The sequence below is a fragment of the Stenella coeruleoalba genome, assembly GCF_951394435.1.
Source record: "Stenella coeruleoalba genome assembly, chromosome: 8".
NCBI classification, from domain to species: domain Eukaryota; kingdom Metazoa; phylum Chordata; class Mammalia; order Artiodactyla; family Delphinidae; genus Stenella; species Stenella coeruleoalba.
Window position 1 is genome coordinate 76,373,799 of NC_137154.1, and position 17,883 is coordinate 76,391,681.

A 17,883-nucleotide genomic window follows, 5' to 3' on the forward strand; every position below is an offset into this window, starting at 1 on the left:
CTCTCTGTGTTTGTTTCTATGTGTTATGTAGGTTGGTTACATTTCCCAATCTTGGAGAACTGGCCTTATGAATGAGACGTTCTAGGGACCCAGCAGTATGTTCCCCTCTGGCCACCAGAGCTATATTCTCTAGTATGTGGACGGTGTGTGCCCTTCTGACTGACAACTGTGGGTGCACTGGTAGGGAGGGCTGGTTCTCTGTGAGTCCCTGCCTCATGTGGTGGCTACAGGCCCACTGGCAGGCAGGACTGGGTCCGGGTGTAGCTGGCAGCCCAGGGTGGCTTGGGGTTGGTACCTGCTTTCTGGAGGGAAGGTAAGCCCCCTGTGCTAATCCAGAGAGAAGATTCCAAAATGATGTTTGCCAGCACCTGTGTTATCATGGTAGAATGAGCTCCCCAAAATGGCTACCACCAGCATCTTTGCTCCTAGGGGTAGTCCCAGTTGCCTTCTGCCTTCCTGGGGGGCTCTCCAAGATCAGCAAGTGGGTCCGACCCAGGCTCCTTTCAGACTACTGGCATTACGCTAGGACTTGGGAGTATGTGAGATTTTGCATATGCTCTTTAAAAGCAGCACCTCTGTTTCTTATAGCTTTCCAGCTCTCTCAAATATAAGCCCCGCTGGTTTTCAAAGCTAGATATTCTGGGGGCTCATCTTCTTGGTGCAGGACCCAGGGCTGGGGAGCCTGATATAGGACTCAGACCCCTTGCTTCTTGGAATGGACCTCTACAATTGTGATATTTCTTCTATTTGTGGGTTGCTGACCCAGGGATGTGGGTCCTGACTGTACTATGTTTCCACTTCTCCAACCTGAGTCATTGTGCTTCCTTATTTATGCTTCCTTATTTATCTCTTTTGTTATGGAAAATCTTTTCTGATAGTCTTCAGGTTGTTCTCATAGATAGGTGCTCTGAAAATAGCTGTAATTTTGGTGTGTCTGTGGGAGGAGGTGATTTCACGGTATTCCTACTCCATTATCTTGGCCACCTCTCCCCAAAATGACAAGTTAATTTTTGTATATAGTGTTAAGGTAAGGGTACAACTTAATTTTTTTTGAATGAAATTTTCCATATACCATTTGCTGAAAAGACTGACTATTCCCTTAATGTTTACATCTTTATTTCTTTTTCTAATGTTTTGCTATTCTCTTTCTAGATTTGGGTGTTGGGCTTCCTTCTGAACTGTGATTTTTCTTTTTTTTTTGTTTTGTTTTTGTTTTTTTGCTCAACTTTTGAGAGGTTTTTCAACTCTGTCAGCCAATGGCAGTACTCACTTTTAAATTAAATATCTATCTATCTATCTATCTATCTATCTATCTATATATATATATATATATGGGCTTCCTGGTGGTGCAGTGGTTGGGAGTCCGCCTGCCAATGCAGGGGACACGCGTTCGTGCCCCGGTCCAGGAGGATCCCACATGCTGCGGAGCGGCTAGGCCTGTGAGCCATGGCCGCTGAGCCTGTGCATCCGGAGCCTGTGCTCCGCAGCGGGAGAGGCCACAACGGTGAGAGGCCCGCATAACGCAAAAAAAAAAAAAAATATATATATATATATATATATATATTTTTTAATTTCCAAGAGCTCTTTTCTTTCTTTGTGTTATTCCTTTTTCATGTATCCAGTCATTGTTTTATAGTTGGAATATGCTCTTTTATCTTTCTAAAGAAGGATGGCTTTTAAATTATTTTGAAGTTTTCATCTCCCTACATGGTTTCTGTTTCCTCCAAGTTTTTATTTTTTTAATTTTGTCTTTGTTTTTGATATCAAACGCCTTCCCCAGATGCCTTGGTTGTTTATTTATATTCAAGAGTGGAAAATTTAAAAGCTGATTGATAGTTCTGTTTGAATGGGTAGTGCTTATTGACTGTGAGCTTTAGTGCAGGGCAATCTGGCTATTTCAAAGAGAAACTCTTGCTATTAGCATATTTAGTTCTTTTTCTTTCCAGCTAAACCAATTCTTTAGAGAAGAATCTTTCATTTTCCTATCTGGAGAATATAAACTTGGATGACGGTGTTCCAGAAGATAGGTGGGTTTGGAGGATGGTGTCTCAACATTTTGTATGTACTTAATTTGTTTACACTATCAAACCCCTCACCCTCATCAGTGCCTGCAGTTCACCAATCCAGCTGCCTTCTGTTATATCCACTTCAGGGAATAAACCTACAATCTCTGCCTTAGTTGCAGAAGAGCAATTGCATGGTTGGATGATATTTGGAAACAAATTTTCAACAGAATTTGGTGTTTTAAATTCTACTTGCATTCTCATTTCAAAAAACAACATCATTGTTGTCACTAATTGCAAAACATGTTAGAGGTTCAGTGATGCAAATCAAGGTGCTCTTTGACTTTTCTTACTTCAGGCTTAGAATCCACCTTCTCAGGTATGCTAAATTAGTTCTACTTGCTGGCTTGCAGAATTTTATTGCTATTGATTTTTCTTTCATTTTCTTTCCCTTTTATTTTATTTCTCAAAAAAATCCCTTGACCAATATTTTTATGTAGTTTTATTAGGAACGATGGTAAAAGTGTGTGTTCAAACTGCCATATTTTCCTGGATATCTATTTTAATTTTTAATGGCAAATGGGAGGTTTAAATTCTTATCAAATAATTGAACTTTTTCTTTGCCAACTTTCCTATTGCATTCATTTTTTAAAAGGTATTCCTTATTTGAGATTTCTAAATCATTTATATTCCTTTTAGCTAATTTTTAACAATTAAGGTGCTTATATGTGCCATTTATTTTAGGGTACAATTTGAGCTAAATATCCAAACTAAGTTTCCCCCAAATATAAAGCTACTTTTCTCAACAATATTTATTTGTTCCATGCTCAAAGATCTGTGATGTTTCCACTGCAGCATATTAAGTTCTAGTATATACTAGTCTGACTTGACTAATTCAGTGTATGTATTTCTCTTCCACACTTTATTATTTTAGCTTTCTAATTCTCTCTCTGCTCCCAGATTTTTGTAATACTTATCTATTTTTAAGACTTAAGGATGAATTTTCAATAACTTTGCCAAGTCTCTCCTAAAAACTCTCATTAAAATTTGTGCAAATTTTATCACACAATTATATATAATAACATATATATATATATATATATATAATGTATAGTACTATTCACTAAATATATGATTTTCCCTTTTCTTGAAGTTGCAAGTGGCCAAAAACCTTGCCTTCTATGGTATGTGAGTGGAAGTCATACGTATCTCCCTTCCTTCCCTTACCACTCTCTTTCCTTACCACTGCTCTAGTGATTATGGAAGCATGTGTCAAGATGTAGCCTCCATTTGCCTGGAACACCTGAGTGATGACAATGAGCCTCCCTGTTGATCTGCATTGGAAATATAGTAAGAAGAATAAATACTTAAATTTTTTTTTGATAAGCTACTGAGATTTGGGGTTGTTTGGTCCCCAGCATAATGTAGCCTAGCCATAATTACAGAATTATGTTAATGATATCAACTAATTTGGGAGATCTAGGACTATCTATGATATATCTGCTATTGGATTCATTACTGTCAAGAAAAGAATGACAGGCATTAACTGCTGTATTATTACATTTATTCCCGTTGACTCTCTTGGCCAGTCCCATATCAATTCCCTTAACCCCTTTTATGCTTTTTCATCAAATTAGGCTTGCAGGTCTATGCTCCAGATAGGGTTTCCAAGGGTGGGGGATAAGGCTATGGATCCTTAGATCCTGTATTAATCTGTATCTGGGCATAGATTTCATGAGGTAAACTTTCTTCTTAAGGGTTCAGCTTTTCTGCTTTTCCTCTTGATATACTCCCCAGCCCCACCATTCGAGATTCATGCCATTAGAAGGAAGTCTCTGCACAATCATTGATGAGAAACTATTGGCTCACTTTCTACCTAAGGCCTTAGCTTTCTGTGGTTTCCTTTCAAATCACTATGAGTGAAGGAAGGGCCAGTTCAGGCATTCAAAGGCTGAGTCTACCTGTGCATGGAAATGGCACAGAAAAGGGTAAAAGTTAGAAGCAATTTAAAAAAAATTTCCCTCCCAGACCCTTGGAGATCCATTGAAGCAGAGGTGCATGTGTTCTTTGTGTATTAAAGAATCAATGGATATCTACCCATCCTTCTGGTTACCAATGCTGTTCTATAGTACAACATTTCCTTTTTCTTCAGGGTATGCAACTAGGGTGCATTTTCCAGCCTCTCCTGCAGTTAAGGTGAGCCATAGAATGTGGGTGGCAGACAGTTCAAGGTCTCATCTCTAAACCTTTTCTTATGCAGTGCTCATCTTCTAGTCAGATCCAATGGAGGACTCCAAGGTAATGAAAAGGGTAGAGCCCCTGGATGTAAGGAGCCTGGGTTTTCTTGCCAACCCACTGGACTGACCGTGAGTAATAAATAAACTGCTATTGTACTATGCTACTGATCTTTGCAGTTATGTGTTATGACCGTTAGCCTATCCTGACATAAAGAGAATAGTTACAAATAAAATTGTGGGTTTTATAGAGTAAATCCTCTGTGAGGTGGGGATGTAGGGAAGCATAGTTTGTGTTTATGCAATATTAATTAGTTTATAATATCTAATTGGATGGATATGAAAAAGGCAATTAATTATGTTTTACCTAAAAAGGATAGAAACGGGCTTAATTGATGGGCTATTTTAATATTAGGTGATAGGTAAAACCTGAGAAATATGAAGTAATGTTATTATAGTCTATGGATGTTTCTCTTTTGCAGTTATTATCTAAGATTCATAGCTCATGTGTAATCATACGATCATATTGTTGTTTGAAACTTTCCTAATGAATTAAAAATTAAGAAAGTAAATATCTTGTATTAAGTTACTTATGCTCACTCACTTGTATTAAGAAGTAGCAATACTTTCATACAGAGGAACTCTTCTTGGCTAACTTGAAGCTTCACAAACTCCTGTGGGATCTGCCACATGGTAAGGCATAATGAATAGAATGATGATTCCTTCATCCGCTGTCTTGCACCACACACAACACACAAAAGAAAAAGCAACAGGAAAAGAAAAAAAAACACAGAGTAGCTTAGCCAGTTTATGTAATGTATCAGAGATTATGAGATTTAGTAATTACCTGACTTATTGAAAATGACTTTTTATAAACAAACTCAATATTTGGAATTTTAAATGTCTTCTAAATTTAGTCACAATACTGGATTTTTGAAGTTAGAAAATTATATTAAATACACATTAACTGAGATTAATGCTGTTTCTCACTTTTATTATCACATTTTAAAAACCTAAACCAAGAAAGGAGAGCAAAGTTGTGGGAGTTGAAAAGAAAAATTTGTGGTGCTGAGGAACACTCAGGAAATACTTTATTTACTGATTTTTTTCCTGTGAAAAACACAAATAAAATTTTGTGTGCAATCCAATGGGAGAGTGAATTCAATTCACAGAAATTGAATAGTATAGAATAGTTCAGTGCACTCAGTTTAGAGTATCCAGTATAAAATAGTTACACTGTGAACTATTCTAGAGGAAATGTATGGTGATATAGAAAAGACAACATTAACAAGCATTAAATAATTGACAAGACAAACACAAATTCTGAATGTTGAGGAAATTTACTTAAGGCATTTTCTCAACTCTGTACTGTTTTGTAATATTTGTGCTAGTCAAAAAGTGAACAGGAATAGCGGACAAAAAAACTAGATTTTGACTCAGAAGAGCTAAGATTCTTTGGCAAATTATGCAATCTCCTCTGCCTCAGTTTCCTGGACTGTGAAATAAAGGGTGCTGATTCCTTACCAACTTCAAGGGATTGTAGGAAAAAATGGAATAAAATATATGAAAGTTACCTGTAATCTGTAAAGACTTATCCAAATATAAATTATCATGTTATATAATTCTGAGTCAGCATGCACCATTAGGACAGTATAAATATTTTCATGAAAAGATTCTTACTCAGTTTAAGGTTACATGTAGAAAGTTAATTACACTAATTCCAATATAATGAAGCAAATTGAATTCAATATTTATTTTTCAATGTTTTAAATAAATTACCAGTCTAAGTTTTCCTCTAGGAAGAGAGATAATATTTTTACTTTTTGAAGGTAAGTCAATACTTTCATGCAAAAATATTCCTCATTTAATTCATTATCTTCATTATTACCAATGTAAAAATTTTAATTGGATAAACTAAATATTTACTTTTGTCTTTAAGTATATTTCTTGATACATTTTTGAAGTTTAAAAAATTTTGATTTGTGACAACTATTGAAGTAAAAGAAAAAAGCTCCAAATGTCAAATCACTGATAAAATAATACAATTTTATTAATGTTGTCATTTAAAGCTATATCCTGAGGTAGTTCTAAGAAACCTTTCAGGAACATTCTATTATTTAGGACACTAGATGGTGTGATCATCTGTTGAAATGTAACTTTCAAGATTATCCTACGTATATACTTTTGATAACAATAACAACAAATGTCAAGTTATTACTTACTCATTTAGTATTAGATCAGGTGCAAAATACAGCATCTGTCCACTGACATGCTTATAAGATCTCCATCCTAGTCCAAATACCATTAAGCTCATCCAGGAATACTGGATGAGAGTTATCTGGTCATCAATATGTAAGTTTCGAAAACCTACAAAATAAATTTACATATAAAATGATCACAAAAATCACTTTGTCAAAAATCTTAAAAATAAATAAAAATTTGAAAATAGATGTAAGTAGGGTAATGTAATATAATGTTTTCAATCTCAATATATTTACACAAAAAAGCAGGAAATAATAATAGAGTCTGAAACACTAAAAAGAAGAGGCTCTGGAATTTATTAAAATTAGTCACTGTGATTTAGCATTTCTGGGAATTCACTAATTAAATCAAACATCTATCATTCATTCACGCAACACTCATTTATTGAGAGCCAACTGTGTGCCAGGCACTGTGGTAAAATGTTGCGGTTATGAAGATGAGTAAGACACAACCGTTGCCCTTAAAAGAAGCTTGCAACTCAACAGGAGAGATAAGCACATAAGTATTGCGATAGAGAAGGTAAGAGGGAATACACCAGGCAATAGGAAGATCAGGAAAATTGCCCCCAAACAGAAATAATGCCTGAACAGATTAGAGTCAGTTGGTGGAGTAATCTTAATTCTTTGGGATTTAAACATAAATTGGTTTTATTTTGTAAAACCACTGCTCTCAATTATGCTACATCTAGTTTTTCTTTAACAATCCTTAATTAAATTTTGGGTAGATTCCATAGTTTTCTGGTCACTTTTGCTTTCTGAAACTTAATCCAGTCTCATTTTAAACTCCCATATGGCTTAAGAGGTTTAGAGTCTGTGGGTATGGGTGTGTTTGTGTGTGTGTGTGTGTGTGTGTGTGTGTGTGTGTGTGTGTGTGGTGTGAATGCTCTGGTCTTTCACACCTTCACAACCTCCCTCTTTTAGACCTTTCTCTGGTGTTGGTGGCAGAGGAAGGATGGCAGGGAAAAGGCAAGTGTATCTTCACTTACACAGTCAAAGTTTTCTCTCCATCTCTTTCTAATTCTCTTTTTGCCCGCTTGGGGGAAGATGACCAGCTCAGCACTGATGGGCTTAAAGGAGGGAGGGGTAAAGGGGTGCTTGGAGGCATGGGCTGGGGTCAGATCGTTGATGGTCTTGTATTCCTATTAAGGAGCAATGGGAGTGATATAGCCTGATTTATATTATGCACAGCTCATTGGTAGCCATGTGGAGGATGGATTCAAGGGAAAGGGTCTGAGGTTAGGGAGAGAAATTGGGAGCTATGGCCAAAGTCCAGGTGAGAGATGATAAAAGCCTGAAATAAGTCAACAGGTAGGAGTAGAGAAGATAGAGTGCATCAGAGAAATGTTTAAAGAGTAAAATCAAAGAAATCTGGCAAGTGATAGTACATAGGTAGGAGAAAGAGGGAGTCAAATAGATCTTTCAGTTTTTTTACTTGAATGGTGGGTGATGATAACAGCATTACTGAGACAAAATAAAGGAGGAGAAACAGGTTAGAGAAAAAATAGTAAGTTTTGGACCTGTTTGAGGGACTGATGGGATATCCACATACATGTGAATTAGAGGTATGAGGAGTTATCGGAGCAAAAGATATAAAATTTAATTTATGTGTACCTGAAACAATAAAAGTGAATGAAATATTTCATTAAAGGTATAAAGAAAAACAAGTGTATTGGTAGGAACCTCAACCACTTTCTGTACAGCTTTTTAAATAGTGTCTATTCCTTCAAAAAGTCTCACTGAAGTCCACTTACAAATGGCCTATTTCAAAAGTAAAACCAAAGCAAAACTTAATTTCTTAGATCTCAAGGGCAAAAGAAATTTATTTCCTGATTCAGTTAACTGTCTCAAGGCAGGTAGCAGAAAAGCCTATCTATCTTCTCTCCATACGTTCCAGATAGTCCCTACTTCATGCGGATAGTAGGAAGACTGCTATTCCCTTCCTAGAAATTCTTAGTCTCAAACGAACCAAAAACAACCCTAGCACATATTCATAAATAGTGGTACCATAGCAGATATTTGCCCCCTTTTTGGGGGGAGGGTGACTTTTCAGTGTTTCACTTTCTCCCCTGCCTCCTTCTCTCCCTCCCTTTTTTCCTCTATGCAAATAGAGTTTCCCATTGATTGTAGTTTAGTGAGCGCAAGTCCCCCACTTTCCCATCAAGGAAGTTGGCTAAGGCCTCTTCCCCTGGGCTTGTGATCTAGGTTTGATCTGTGGAACACCTACTACCTGGACTTTGAAGCAAAAAATAGTAAAACAAAGATTAACATATGGTTAGGCTTTACTTGTGATGGTGGTAGTGCCTAATGACAGTGGGATCCAATGGGGACATTTATGATTTGTTTATTGGCCCTCCAGAGATGCCTTGGTTTCTGCCTACTTTCCAGACTTGTCCTCTAGCTTCTATTCAGTGAATCCCTGATGTCTTTTCAGAAAATTATTTTTTTCTTTTCTTTTTTTTTTTTTTGGTGAAGCTCAACTGTTTTTTCGTGGGGGGGTTGTAGTTGTTTTACAATGTTGTGTTAGTTTCTACTGTACAGCGAAGTGGAGTTCCCTGTGTGCTATACAGCAGGTTTTTATTAGTTAAGTATTTTATACATATTAGTATATATATGTCAATCCCAATCTCCCAATTCATCCTTGTTTTGTTTTTAATAGCCAGAGGCATTTTGTTTTTGTTTTTTTAAATTAATAGAGTTGGTGTTTATTGCTTACATCCTGATTTATTCAGGTGTAGAAAGACTCCCTAAATAACTAGCCAAGAAAAATTTGGCATGCAATTTTCATAATTCTCTTTTTATTTTCATATGCCATATATACATCTTAAAGTTCATGTTTATATATTTTACCTCTCTGTTTTTTAAAAAAATTATGAGTCAGTCAATACAATAGATCTAATACAGAAATGCCACTTGTAAACTGAATATTTTATAGTAATAGTAATTAGTTCTTCCACCAAGTTTAGGATCATTTGATAAGAAATAAATAAACTTTCCTAATTTTTGCAAAGCAAGACCCTCTCAAGGGAGGCACATATAGACTTGGTCTATTTTTAGTATATTATAATATAAAAGGCAAATCTTGCTGAAATAACTTAAAACTTATGAAATTACCAATATTTATAGCAGAAAGTATATTCTTTCTATTTAACAGAATGGAAAACAACTCAGAAAATAGCTTTATTTACTCCCCCTTTTAGAGGGCTTATCTGAGATAAATGTACAATGTTAAATTGACTTGAACATACTTGGTACAGAAGTGCAATTTTTTTTTTACCATTAACTGTAATATCATTCATTACTTTATACTGAAACAAAGACGGGAACACTGAGATCAAATTCCCATTGATGATAATGATCAGGTAAACTCAGTACATTTGAGATGAGGATCAAAATGAAAACCTTCACACAGAGAAGTGATGGATGACCCGTAATTGTGTTCAACAAGTAGTAAAGAAAAATGCCCTTTCCTTTAAAGTGACTTGACTTGATAATTTCTGTCACAAGCTGTCCAATCCTTAATGCCTAAGAAAAAACTGAAAAGAAAGTGTACAGTAACACATGGCCTATATGACCTCCTAGGTTCTCCTGGCTTAATTCCAGAGTTTCAATAAAATATACAGGCTGTGCTCCTCTAAAAACTGTCTCATACTGAAATAGTTAATCTACAACAAGGGCAGAGCACTAACTACCTCAGCACCTTATGACACAAAGCATGAACTTTAAGGAACACAAAATACCTTCAGCACAATAAATGTAATCACCAACATATGTATGATGACATTATGAATAAGGACATGATGGGTAATGATTTAAGGCAGCATAGTTCTTTCATACCAATTCCAAAATTTAAATTTCTATAAATATTCTTTAAGCACCTGTTTGGGATGAAGCATTATGTTTGCAACTCGGCATAAAGACTAGAAAGATGCTGTTTCTGCCTTTAACACTTGTAGTCTGTGAGACAGACAGATAAGTAGAACATAATTACTACTGAAGCGTGACAGTGGTGTGGTTGACAAAGGCAAGGGTGAAGTGCTCGGAGAGAAAAAGGGCCTTTGGCTTCAGTCTGGGAAGGCGCAGGAAAATCTTTCTAGGGGAAGGTTGATTAGCATCCTGAAGGCTAGTTAGGGACTAGCCGGGGAAGATGTAGGAGAAAAGAAGGGCCTCCAGGTAGGGAAAACAATATGGACGAAGAAAGGCAGGAAATCGAGCAAAGAGCTTTGTGGGAACTGAAGCTTAAGGTGCTTGAAGTGGGAGAGTGAGAGAAAATGTGCAAACTCAGGAGGCAGATCACAGAAGGGCCTGGGGTACTAAGGCTAAGAACTCTGGCTTTGTTCTGGAAAGGGAAGGGAATAACATAATTGATTATAATTGTTTTTGAAAGATGATTCTGGTGGCAGAATTGAGTATGGTTTGGGGGTAGTGTGAAACTGTGGTAATAGTGTCAGTCAGGGGTCTGACGACCGAAATCTAGGAAAAAATGACGAGGACCTAAACTAGCTCAAGGCAGTAGCAGTGTAAATATCGTGGATAATGAATCATATCTATAATAAGCAGAGGTGACAGAATTTGATAACTAATTAGACAGGAGGTGAAGGAGAAAAGTAAGCCAAGGATTATAATCAAGATTCTGTCTGCAGTGCCATTTCAAGATACAGAAAAAGGCCTTAGGCTCACGGAGCAGAAGGTCATATTGGCTTGGAAGTTCATTCAGGTGGAAATGTGTAATAAGCTGTAGAAATATATGGTCCAGTAGTTCCGTAGAGGGTCTGGGTTGGTACCATGTAATTAGGAGTCATCGGAATATAGTGGTAGTTGAAAACAAGGCCATGAGTGAGCACATCCAGCCTTGCAGACTGAGAAACTAATGGAATATAAGATGGAACCAGGAAATGCTAAATTCATGGTGTGAGTGGCAGAACAAATCCACAAAGGAAACAGGAGATATGTAAATTGAGAGAAACATATCTGTCTGGAAGGCAAGTGACGAACGCCAAAGGAAGAGGTTCGGCAAGACATGGTTACTTTGGCAATGGCCCCAGAGGCATGTGAAACATGTTAAGGGCTGAAAGTATTCATTTGATTTGATAAGTAAAACATTTTGGCGACATTGGCAATAGAAATGTCAGTGGAATAGGATATCAGAAAAATCATTGTTTAAAGTCTTCATAAAAGTATTATCAAAGCCTGACTTTACTCTTAGAAAGCTAATCTCATTTCTTTTCTATCACTTTGTTGGGGAAAGTAATTTAATTTATTCACTTGATTTGGGGCGAGAGAAAAACATCTTTTGTCACACATGCAATGCCTATCACTGACTCAAAAGATATTTTGGCATGCTTCAAAGGCAGAAAACCAGACAAAGGACTGTTCGAGTCCTCTGATATTGATGATTGCAAGTAGTCTGGCTAGCTGAGACCAAGAAGTAAGGTATGTTTAAAAATGTCAAAGCATTGACCTGAATAGATTTTTTTCACCAACTAAATAGAAGAATCAAGACAACATTTATAAAAAAGGAAATATTTCTCGCAAACCTCTCTGTCACATCAATTCTGCTACAATGTATTAATATACAGGATGAAGAATATTTAAAGATGAAATTGGACTGGGAATGAGTACTTAATGATTTAACTTCCAAAGCCTACCCTGACTCAGCCCATAATGTATGCCTCTAAATTTACTTTCTGCCACTCTCCCCAATATAACTTTATTGTCAGTGGTTTCTTAATACTTGGATGATGAAACCCCCAGGAGGCCAGTAGTGTTTGAGAAACCATATGCACAAATGTATTTTTTCTCAATCAACAGCTATTAAAAGTTTTAATTACTATGCCGTGGGGGAAGGCATGATGACATTTTTTTATGTTACTAAGGGACCTTCACACCTGAAAAGATTGAGAACTATTCTTATGCTGGTCTAATTCATTGTTTGCCAAGCATACCTCATGACTTCCTTATTTTACACCACCAGCCACACTATTCCTTCTATCCAGAATGCTTTCTTGTCTTAACCACGATTTATCAGAGTCTCATTTCTCCTTCATGGTGTACTTTAACTGAAACCTTGTCTCTGAATCCTTCTTTTGTCCCTGAAGCCAAAAATGTTCTTCTGTCCCCATTTTTAAAAATCTGTATCTTATGCCACTTTCACATACGTCTATAGTTGACCTTTGAACAACATGGGTTTGAACTGGGTCCACTCACCCAGGATTTTTTTCAGTACTACAGTACTACATGATCCACAGTTGGCTGAACCTGTGGATGCAGAACTGGGCTCACTGTGAAGTTACATGTGGACTTTTGACTGCTCGGAGGATCAGTGTCCCTAGCTCCCACATTGTACTAGGGTCAACTGTATAGTTGTTTGGGTGTCTTATATTCCGTTGGATTGAATGTTCCTTAACAGAGGGAATATGTCTTGTTCATTTTTTAAATTTTGTAAATATTGTATTGCTTCAAGTTTCAAATAAGAAAACATTACCCACTGAAATTATAGCTAAATGTCAATGGGAAATCATTCATGTATAGGTACAATATGTCAGAGGCAATGTATCCTAAGAGACCACTTGTAAATGTACTGTCATGAGGCTGAAGTATCTTGCAAGTCTCCATTAAATAGAAACAAAGATATCTCTGAAATACTATGGGAACAATGTTAAATACAATGCAATTATTGTAACAGGTCCAAGATAAAAGAAAAGCATAGACAAAGGTGAAATGAGAATCCCTGACCAGGCAACATAAATCCTCTCAGGGACCTGCAGATACATGCCTTGAGGCCCTCATGCATGCTGTCACCTTGGTAATGATTATCATTCTGCAGCTGATCTTTTTTTCTCCGGAGAAATTTTTAATATTATCTTTTTTCTTGGCAAAGTTAAAGGGCATTGGTTTATTTGGATAAACACATATAATCTACAAGTTTTATTTCTTGAGCAAACACTTATTATATACAGTATTTTAACTTCAAATCCCTACAGGTCTGCTATTCAAATGAGCTTAACCAGAGAACATATGATCCTGTGAAGAAGTGTTGTCCCTGTTTAGTTTAGGACCATGATTCCTTTCACCCAGATCTTCAAGGCAGATTTTTCTCCTTTTATGCCTCAGAGGGCCTGAAATCTGATCATAAGCTGACTTCCCAACTACACTTTCCTATTGTGAAAGAATTACCTGATCTACCTACATGTTTTCCTAGCAGCATCTTTTTTTTTCACTGTAAATAAGTAAACTGACTACTAATAAGCTTCACTTAACCAAGCCCATCTTTCACAGACCAGTAACATGTGAGTGTTACTGGTCTGTGAAATGGATAAAATAAGTTCCTCTTATGTACAAAACTGATGACCAGATGCTAGGATGTGCTGCACCAAAATGCATTCACACCATGCACTCAGCCTTCTGGCTTCTCTTTCTAACACCACTGTTTAATTGTTAAGTCTTGCACACAGGAAGTATGCAATAGACACTTACTGAGTGAATCAAGTAAATAAAAACTGTACTCTGATTTAAAGTCAACTGACAGCTTTTGAGTAGCTAATGGTATACCAGATTACTTTATATATATATGTGTCCTTCAGAGTCCTTTCACAGAGGTTGATATAGTCACTCTAGTTCACTGATTATTTTAATCATTCATTAGAGTTATTCCCAGAATTCAGACCATGAAAATATGGTTTGAAAGACCATGGGCCACACTATACTTTAATAATCCTAATGTTTCCCTTATTATACAGTTAGTGAAAACAGTACATGTAATACTGGTGATGCCATCATTCTTGTTTACTTACACACAAATTACATTTTGTAACATTAAAAATGTTGCCACCAAATACAATGTAAAGATTTTCTCTCACTCTTTTTGAGGGTGTGTGGGGATAAAAAATCTAGAGAGATAATAGTGTTTCAATTTAAGACGCTCACTTAGCTCTTCCCCAAAATGAATAAATTATTGTTGGAATTATGACTGTTTATTTTCTAACTTTGCCAATGACAGTAGAATATTTTTAAACAATAGAGAACGTACAAAATGCAAACAAAAGAAATATGAACTATATCAACAAACATCAAAGAAATAACCTTTTCCAAATCATAGAAAAACAGAAAAGTTTAAACACATAAACTCTCTCTCCCTCTCTCTCTCTCTCTCTCTCTCTCTCTCTATATATATATATATATAAAAATATATATATATATATATATTTTTTGCGGTATACGGGCCTCTCACTGTTGTGGCCTCTCGTGTTGCAGAGCACAGGCTCCAGACACGCAGGCTCAGCAGCCATGGCTCATGGGCCCAGCCGCTCCGCGGCATGTGGGATCTTCCCAGACCGGGACATGAACCCGTGTCCCCTGCATCGGCAGCGGACTCTCAACCACTGTGCCACCAGGGAAGAACCAAACACTCATATTTTTAAATAGAAAATGTTCGCCAATGTTATTGTAATATTTTAATTTAATAAAGGTCTATCAAATTTGATAACCACTTTACAGTAACTTAAAAAAAAAAATTCAGAACTTTTCTAGTGGAAAAAAATATTACCTGTCCAAGGCTTTTCAGCAAGAATGAAGCTAATAAGGACCTGGACACTGTGATTTTTGATTTTACTTTATCTTCACCAGAATAGTGAATCTAATTAACTTTTCTCAACATGTGTTTTTTAAAAGATTCAACAAACAGGAATCTATTTTTCTTTCTGTCTCATGTAAACTTGAATTTTCAATAACAATTCATCTATAGTATTTCAAACCTTTCAGGTAGAATAATAACTGAGAAATAATATTAAGGCAAATTGGGAAATGAATTCTTTTTTAAAAAGACTATTAAATTTACTTGGAGACTAAAATGGCTTATTATGTATAATTCTTAATCAGATATTGGAAAAATAAACTGGTCTAAAGGAGTATAAGGATATTATTGGTGTGAAGAGAAAGTAACTTTGGAAAAGGACACAAAGATCAAAAATGTTCTATTTCTAATTATGGGATTAATGCCTCCACAAGTAATTACTACCCATGTATTCTCTTGGCTTTGCACTCTAAGATTTAGCCAGGTGAGAACTGCACCCCTGTAAACTCTTTCAACTGCTTGGCTCCTATGGAGCTGTGCTGAGAGAGCAAAAGTAGCTTATAAATAAAATGACTGAAATCCTTTCATGATGATATAAGCCAAATTCTCACTGTCTAGGTATAAATTCGAGAAAATAGTGACTGGAGGTTTTTCTATGTCCAAATTATTTGTTTATGTTTAGGAATTTTATTTCTTAATTGACTTTAGATACTCTGCTATACTCAATACTATTCTGATTTGTTATATGAATAGGTACATTCAGTTTTATTTTCAACCATGTGAGGTTGGTTAAATTAGGATTTGGAATGAACTAGACATTTCTAAGAAGATGGTCAGTTTGTCTTTTTTCTGAACCATATTATCTATGGTTTAACATATTGATTTATGCTAATCCGTAACTATTTCATTATGTAAGTCTTGATTCATCAACAAGACTCAAAATGTTATCTATGTCTTTTGTATTTCCATAGCACACAGTAGGGCCCTAGACAAGTAACATGTAATATAGAGTCCTAGATAAATATTTTGAACTGCTGAAACACATACTAAAACACCCTGTTTACACTATGTTTAATTTATTGCACAGACTGTTTTATTTAACCACCCACTAGTAAAAAGCCATAGTAAAGTTTTTATTACATGCTATTATATACAAATAATTATTACCTGGCAGTAACTTAGACCACTTGACTACTGAAAGAAGTTGTCTCTCGCCTAGCTGATTCAGACTTGTCAGCAAAGAACTGGAGGTATCAGGTTTGGTGTTGTCGTGTCCTGCATAGACCACATCTGGTTCAATGCTCATGAGCAAGTTGATCAGTGGGGGGACCAACTGTAAGTCTTGATTTGGTGAAAAAGTGATTCTCTGGCTTAGGGCTTGGCTTTCATTTGGAATGCCCACCGGCTGTGAGAGAGCAACGGCATCTAGTGCTCTCATAACTCTAACTTTATTGAACTTTTTAAACTTTCGACCTACAGAGAAGAAAAAAAGAAAGGAAGGTAATATAAATACATAGAAACTAAATATTCCAGCAGAGAATGATTTTTCTTAAAATTATAGCATTATAGGCTTTGGCATCTATCTGATAAAATGAGATACAATAAGTAAAAATGTTAGGTCTCAGACTTGGATTAAAGAATTAATTACACCAGCATTCACTGGGCTGATGGGTGTGGGTAATTACACCAGTATCCCATGCAAGGTTATGGAGCTTCACAGTAACACGTAGAAAAGACAAATGGCTTTTAGCAGAAACCAAGCTCAGTGTTGGTCAATATTCTGACAGGACTGCCTTCCCAAAGTTAATGCTACAGACTACATAATTAAAACATAGTGTTTAGTAGATGCTGAATCTCCTTTTGAGTTTTATTCTTTTAAGAATCTGTTAAAAGATATGCATATACATATGCAAACCCCACAAAATCTTGTGCACAATTTCAGCGGACTCATGATCATTTGAAATTCCTTGAAATCAATACATGGACTATTATGAGATATAAGGACCCAAAGTTAAGAATCTAATTTCTAAATTAAGGGAGGAGAGAGTCTACATCTTGTGCTGGTCAGGCCACATTGGTATTTCTGGACAATTTCTAGAATTTCTATTTTGCTGAATTGTCGTGTGTTAGGAAGAAAAACAGTCTGACACAGGGAGATGGGTAGAAATCTGCCTCATGAGGACTGGTTGAAGGAGACCAAGATGTAAAACTGGGCCACTGCTGGTTCCCAGGTGCCTTGGGGTGATCAGAGGGCAGGCTGGACTACAGCTCCCACCTGCTCTATGACAGGCAAGGGCTAGTTAACAGTATCAAGTGTCTGTGCTGTTTAAGCCAGGAAAAAAGGCTAAGGAAGGCTTGATAATGGTTTGCAATCATCTGAGCAGAGGCTGCAGTTTGCTGTATCTAATCCTTGTTCTGGCTCATAGACATGTTTTGTTTGGCTCACACAATTCTTTCCAGAGTTATGAAAGCATCTCTGAATTAGCTGGGTGGCGACAATCTGTTAGAGCCAAGCTACAGCTTCTGCTTTTGAATGGGGCACAGACACTCCAACATGTCCCCGTTCCTACCACAAACTGGTAGTAGGCCATTGGTCAATTTTCTTAAATCAGGTCACTCTGCCCAATTAAGTTACCTGCCTGGTCTCTGCAAGCATTTGCCTTTGTGATTTCTGAGCTCAAGTATTGTCATAAAGAAAAAGGATTACACTTGTTCTATAAACCACCCCCCTCCAAAGTTGTGTTAGAATGGATAGGTGACAGAGAAACAAATGCCATGGGGTCAATATATAGAAAGCATCCAGAAATGTTTAAGGA

General features: G+C 36.5%; 1 protein-coding gene across 1 annotated transcript in view; it reads right to left on the bottom strand.

Moving 5' to 3' along the window:
* Positions 1-17,883, bottom strand: part of PGR (progesterone receptor) — a gene marked incomplete at its 5' end in the record, with an annotated part of 99,082 nt that overhangs the window by 12,266 nt on the left and 68,933 nt on the right. Inside the window, 3 exons of the mRNA XM_079930446.1 lie at positions 4,842-4,972; positions 6,460-6,604; positions 16,235-16,540. Of these exons, the coding sequence (XP_079786572.1) occupies positions 4,842-4,972; positions 6,460-6,604; positions 16,235-16,540 (582 nt within the window). The remainder of the gene's footprint in view (positions 1-4,841; positions 4,973-6,459; positions 6,605-16,234; positions 16,541-17,883) is intronic.